This window comes from Diadema antillarum, unplaced genomic scaffold, assembly GCF_040938485.1.
Source record: "Diadema antillarum isolate AM-2024a unplaced genomic scaffold, OU_Dant_1.0 seq00000439_RagTag, whole genome shotgun sequence".
Taxonomy (NCBI): Eukaryota; Metazoa; Echinodermata; class Echinoidea; order Diadematoida; family Diadematidae; genus Diadema; species Diadema antillarum.
The window spans coordinates 665,662-672,305 of NW_027271415.1; the positions used below are offsets into that span (position 1 = coordinate 665,662).

The following is a 6,644-nucleotide window of genomic DNA, read 5'->3' on the forward strand; positions in this document are numbered from 1 at the left end:
TACGACATATCTTTAAACAAAGCCCGAAGATAGGGAACACAACCGAATAGAATAAGGAGAGTTAAACACTCGATCAGTTTAGAAAGGTTATGGATTTTATTATCGAGCATCTGCGAAAATTAAAATGTACAATAAAGTTACACCAGTAACGTACTAGAGAACGCACCATTTTGTATGGCGCTAGAGTCGAATGGCTTGTTGCTGCCAAAGCGTTTGCGTAAAACATTTGAAAAGAGAGTAATGCCTTCGTCAGCTGATTAAAATTACAAACTACAAAAAAAGAAAGGAATAAAATAGGTAAAATCATCGTAAGGTATAGAGCTGGCATATAATGCTTCCTTCTATAAACTTTATAGATAACATCTCGTCGCCGTTGCGTAAATAGACCCTATACAAGCACACTTCTTTCATCTATATAGTTTACAGCAGAATAAAAGCGGGATACTATTTGGCGACAAAAGGGAATGGCTAACTTTTGGGGGGAAATGGCAGCTTCCCCGTTTATTTATTGAGGTTTTTTAAGGTGCAAAAAGAACAACAGCAAATCAGATTGCAAAAGTTACATTAGTAAAGAACCAATCTGAGCACTAACTTTGATTTACAGTCGCATGAATTAAAAAGAAACCGTTTCTATAATATTGGATTGAACGCATATCCTTTTATTTTGCATTTAGATTTTAGATTTTAGATTAAGTTTTGTTTGTTTGTTTGTTTGTTTGTTTGTTTATTTTCCTGCTTATGCAAAATGTTATGAACGTGAAGCGCATAGAGACTTATGCTTGTTTATGCGCTATAGAAGATATTATTATTATTATTACTATTATCGTTATTATTATTATTATTATTATTATTATTATCATTATTATTATTATTATCATTATTACTATTACTATGATATCCTGTTGATAAATGCTGCTGAAATAAATTGAAATGTGTCCGATAAGCAATGCATAAAAGTCTTACATCGCATGGAAACAGTTAAATGCGGCATATATGGAACGACAGTGTTTGTTCATTTGTGTGCTCGGTTAATAAAGAAAGTCATTTATTTCCTCAACAGAAATTATTCACCTCAGAATGTTTCCGTTGCATAAGGAAAGCGCCGTACTCTAAAACCTTACATTACATGATGCTGACTAACCGACTCAGCGGTGATAAGCCCTCAGGAACATGGAAAGTCTGGTAGATTTTCTTGAAGAATATACATATCTATAAATGAGGGAAAGCTATGCGCATACTAATAGGAAAAAAAGACAGAAACATAGACACTCTCTACATTTATAAGCGTCAGATATTAATATCCTCAAACACCCTGTACGTACATTTTACGACATATTTTACACACAAGTACGGCTTGATATTATTTTCAGAGAGGAGTCATAATCAGTAAACCCAATTATCAATTGTTTTCCTTTTTAGTTTAAAAGGGCCAGAAGGTTGCAATCTAAAACATAACTGATTTCCAGTAAGCATAAAAGCAAAGACAGTTTTCTTGGTCTATTTATCTTTTGTTTTATGGTGTGTGTTTTTTTTGTTCTCTCTCTATTTTCGATATCGTCTCTTCTTGTACAGAAATACCCCCTACACGAATATTTTGTAAGAAAGTAAGAAAATCTTACTTCTCCATATTTCGAACTTAAACTTTAATCAAACGTACCCTTAAATTCAGGTCCTGACATCATGGATAATTATGATGCATGTCTATCGAACATGATCGATATACTGTATCTCATTTGACGCTGGCCTCCAAACAAGGCTTCGGGGTTGAGCATTTTAAATATGTAGAAAAGACTGACTATGAGGCTTCCCTTAGCTGATAACTTTGCTATTTTAGTCATTTCTTCAAATGTTTAGCCCAGTACGCTTGTCAAAAGGTTAATGGGCCATGTTATCATCATTCAGTTGACGAAATGTGTATGTATACATCGGACAGGATTGAGGTAACTGTAAGCATGAGCCCACAATAGGGGACCAAAAGAAGCAAAACATCAAAACTGTTAGTCCGCTTTAAGAGGGTAACTAATGACGTGTAGGTCGCACCACTTTGGTTGCGCCAGTTAAGTTACGTAATGCGAAAACTACAGTTACTTGACATTTCCAGTCAGCGCAAGATAACCATGATAACAATATCACATTAAATTCCCGGATGTGAATAGGCGTGTGTTATTTGCAAGTCATTTATAAGCGTAAAAAGAAAATAAACGGGTGGCATGCACCAAATGGGACATAGGCGTATCATAGAGCGGAAAGGGGGGGGGGGGGGTACAGTAATGATTAATGACTTGGTTTCAGATGATACCGTGTTACCTATCGCACATTTAAGAATACATTTTTACGCCTATACTGTTTCACTTTCCAACATGCGATCTTTCATGTTCGTCATCGCTTTTTATCGTTAAAGGGCGCGTTTCTTTCTGTGACCGTATACACATAACACTTTAGTGTATTCAAGTGTGTGTGTTTTTTTCTTTTTGCAAGAAAACATAAGAAAATTAATGGAAAGGGACCTGAGGGGGTGTTCCCGCTCCATTTTTTTTTCTATGCACTAAGCAAGCACTTTGAGTGACAGGCATGAATTGCAAGTCTTCTAGCTCTACCTTCGCGACGCAAGCATTGCGCACAGTTGACCCAACAAATATTTACACATGTCGGCCCTTCCAATTTTGATCAGATCCTTAATTACATGGTATTGAAATAAAAGGAGGGAACGCCCTGCCATAATTTTGTTGTCTTTCTGTATTTTGATTTGTTTGTTAGCTGAAGTGATGTTGGCATTATTGATTGTTGTAAAATGGTGACGCGGATCCTCCCAGTGAAATGATTGGACCGAAGGTCGAGTGTATAGAGATGACCAAGCATTAACTTGGCGAAGCAAAATACAACGTAGATATTCCCAACTGCCGGTCATTAATAACTTACTTATACAGTTAGTTAGCTATAATTTGAACTTTGAGTGGAGACTCTGACATCTCGACCCATAACGATTCGCCAACAAAGTGCCACTGTGTAACATCAATTGATGTTAATCCATGTCGCCATTTTACAAGAGAAACTAATCATGCTCAAAATACGATGAGGGCTTAATACCCATCGGGCCCGTACACCCCAAACACGTTCTCACCGATGTACATTGTGTTGTATCAACATGAACATTATTGTTTTCATAATTGAAAACACATAGTTTGTTCTTGTTACAATTTCAATATAATGCACATGAAAATCTAGCGTCCATGATAGATGGTGCCACACACGGGGCATATCTTGTGTCTTGACATGAGGCAGCAAATGATCCCGAATGGGAAAAAGAAGATGGCGCAAAGGATGCCAAAGGGAGTGAACTGCTCCTGCAGGTTTCCCATCTTGCAGTTTGGGCACTGGTCGATGAAGGCGACCATGGTGGTCGCCGGCGGCGCTTGGTGAGTCGTCACCGTAATCGTCTGAGGAGGCGGCGCCACGGCCATCTGCTGCTGCAGGTGCGGCGGCGGTGGCTGCATGGGCATGTCAACTCCCGGTTGCTGGGGCGGGTAGACACCGGCTGCGAATGTGTTTGTGTAGAAATGCAAAGGAATAAACACCAGTGTGATATCATCTTAAACACTTTTCTGGATATTTTCCTTGGGTGTCGTAACCTTTAAAAAAACATGCTGGTCTAATATAATGTCATTTTCGTTGGCGGATGTTAATTATGATCACAGTGTTTGTCCGAATCCTAACTTCAAAACACTGCCCTCACATTTTGCAGCTAGCTTTGCAGTGGCTTATAAATCATCTTAATAGACCTATCTTATTGCATGGTTGTGTTTCCTAACGAGCACGATGTTCATATCATTTTCAAATGTGTTTTGATGTCAGCAATTTCCTTTGACAAAAGCCGACCGCGTATTGGTGAAAATAAGCGATATTTGTTCTTTCATACTTCAGGCATAATTTAAGATAATTCATTGAATTCCTAACATTATGTCAATCATCTCGATACTCTTGAATTACCAAGTAATGAGGGTAATGTACAAAGAAATATTTATCGTCCAAAAGTTTAACACTCCAGCTTTGCTCAAAAGAGCAAGTGATCCTCCCTTTTTGCCCTTTTTTCTGGTGCAGAATATTGTTAAAGACCGTGTGAGAAAGGCCGAATTTTCTGTTACCTGATGTAATGGCTTCTACTATTGAAAAACTTAAGTTGAAAGTGTACTCTAATTTATTGACAATGTATTTCCTTCCAAAATATGAAATCCGAGTTTTATGACGAACGCTGAACTAAATTTCATTATAAGATTAGTTGTACACTCCATGGGTGTCATATCTTTGACCGTTCTAGCTAAAGTCATGCATTGTCACGACATCGCAGGATATTTATTTGAGGGCTTCTGTTGTCAGTTTATAAAACACATTGCTGCTCTAAATTGTCTAAAACCACACTGCCAGATGTATAGGTGAATACCCTGCCACGCAAAACGGTGTAACTATACAGATGTGTTTTCCCAAATTGATAATCAAGATATGGTATGTATATAGTTTGTTTAATACACAGCTATACTTTGGTCGAACGCTCACTCAACGTCACTTGAGATTTATCAATAAATATTCTATCAGTCAATATAACAAGCTCTTTTGGGTTTGCTAGTTAAAGTGTCATCGACTCAAGTTGATAATCCCTAACAATAGGTTATTGATAATGCCATCATTTTTTTTTTTTTGAGATCCGTTCAAGATGATATTTCCAGACCAAAGTTCGCAACCGTATCTATTGTATTGCATTGTATACTACTATACCTGTATTATGAAAAATTGATTGAAAACATTTCTCAAATCTTCAACTTTGAATTACGTGTACACTTGCATAATAGTGAAATTCAATGAGCGAAATATTTGATATGTTTGAGCTTTGACAGTGGCCGGGTTTTTATGATGATCCTCTGAAAATACGCTGATATTTAAGTCTGCGGTGGTCAACGACCATCCCAAATAAACTGGTTATGACGTAATGCTCGGGGAACACGTTCACTTTTTTTGAAGTACAACTTGTACTCAAGGCAAATTTATTAGTATAATACGTGACGTTCATAACTACGGAGTCACGTCAAATGTGTGACATTTGAAGAGGATAGATGAGGAAAAAAAGCATCAGAAATGATAAGAGGATAAAGGGTATGAAAGGAGGAAGAGGAGGAGAAAGAAAGAGGGAAGAGAGAGGGAAGAAGGATTGGAACATAACAGAGGAAAGTGAGCGAGTGTGAGAGGGGACAAATGACAAAGGGCTGGTAAAGAAAAATAACAAAACAGTATGGGGGGTAGAAATTATTTAAAAGAAATACTTTCTTGTCAACAGGTTATGTATCCTATCAGAGAAGAGATGATTTTACTCACGATTGAATCCTGGAGCTGGCGGAGGGTAGGCCATCTGAGCTGCTACATCTCCGGTTGGTGGGGCGTACGGAGGGGGAGCTCCGTAGTCGGCGGGTTTGTCTTCCGACATAATGGTTGTTAATCCTCTTTAAAAGATTGGGATGAACTACCAGATGCAGTGGCACAAGGCAATGTCCAACCTGGCTCGGAATGCTCTGGGATCGCCTCTGTCTAACGAGGAACCAGTTTTATGAAAAAGAATAATGCAGCACTAATGTCAAATGAACAACTTTTTCATTCAAAAGGGGTACCTCTAATTATATGCTTAATAATGAATATATACAACACACACTAAAAGAGAAATAAATATGTTGTCATCGAGTGGCGTCTAAATCCTTATAAAGTACTGGAAAATCTTTTGTCGCTGGATGAAATGAATCACACGATACAAAGTCCCCGTCCAATAGAAGCGTTAATGGGTTACGTCTCAAGTATATCACCACTTCCTTTGCACACCTGACCGCAACATAAGTAGTTCGTTTCACGTGACCGTCAATAGAGTACTCGATTTTTTTTCTCCTATAGGTGTTTCTTTACATGGTTTTCCCTGTAGGGGTATGTCCTGCTTAACTTCCAAATAATATTCACGAATTAATCGCGATGACCCTGTCTGGAGCAAAGGTAGTTTTCCACCACTGTACGCCTTGATACTGACACACGTTCTCCTTATTGCCCGCACAAGGTGCTATACCAAGAAGCTCCTGCGTTATACCGAATCGAACTGGATGCGGTCTTTCTGCCTCAGTCCAAGGTGGTGACGCAATCGGTTAATCATTAACGGCGTGTTTATGATCAACCACGCTTAATCTCGATATACCGTGTGTCAAAAAAAAAATACAACGGTACGATAACTTTAAAAATAGTAAATTAATCCAAACACAATTTTAGGGTATGAAACTACAACTCATTGCCCACATCTTTCAGAAAAACCCATTCAATTTGCTTCAATTGTCAAAGACAAATGAGGATTTTTGTAGAGCATATATGATCCCTTCCCTCCAAGTTCTGTTGTGTTTACACATTGATATGCACTTCCAAGAGCATTAAAGTGTTAAACTTGGAAGAATCAGACTCATGACATGCTTTACAACAATCCACATTTCTCTGTGACCGCTTGACCAAATTGAATGGGGTTTTCTGCCAAATATAGAGCTAAGATGTTATATTTTATGATGTAGCATTTAGACGGTTTTTAGATTATTGGGTGTTATCAATGCAAAAATCCGATTGTAATTCTTTTT

At 37.9% G+C, this 6,644-nt stretch overlaps 1 protein-coding gene across 1 annotated transcript; it reads right to left on the bottom strand.

Annotated features, from left to right (window-relative positions):
- Nucleotides 1-895: 895 nt before the first annotated feature.
- Nucleotides 896-6,095, bottom strand: LOC139732589 (uncharacterized). The gene is made up of 2 exons (XM_071643446.1): nucleotides 5,365-6,095; nucleotides 896-3,535 (listed from the first exon to the last, which is right to left on the bottom strand). The coding sequence occupies exons 1-2, from the start codon at nucleotides 5,471-5,473 to the stop codon at nucleotides 3,222-3,224; spliced, it is 423 nt and encodes a 140-aa protein (XP_071499547.1). The 5' UTR covers nucleotides 5,474-6,095; the 3' UTR covers nucleotides 896-3,221.
- Between the last annotated feature and the right edge of the window lie 549 nt (nucleotides 6,096-6,644).

Excerpts from the sequence above, each read along its gene's own strand:
- LOC139732589 (XM_071643446.1), bottom strand. The coding sequence starts at position 5,473 with ATGTCGGAAGACAAACCCGCCGACTACGGAGCTCCCCCTCCGTACGCC. Across the intron at positions 3,536-5,364 it reads GCCAGCTCCAGGATTCAATC|CCGGTGTCTACCCGCCCCAG; the intron begins GTGAGTAAAATC and ends ACACATTCGCAG.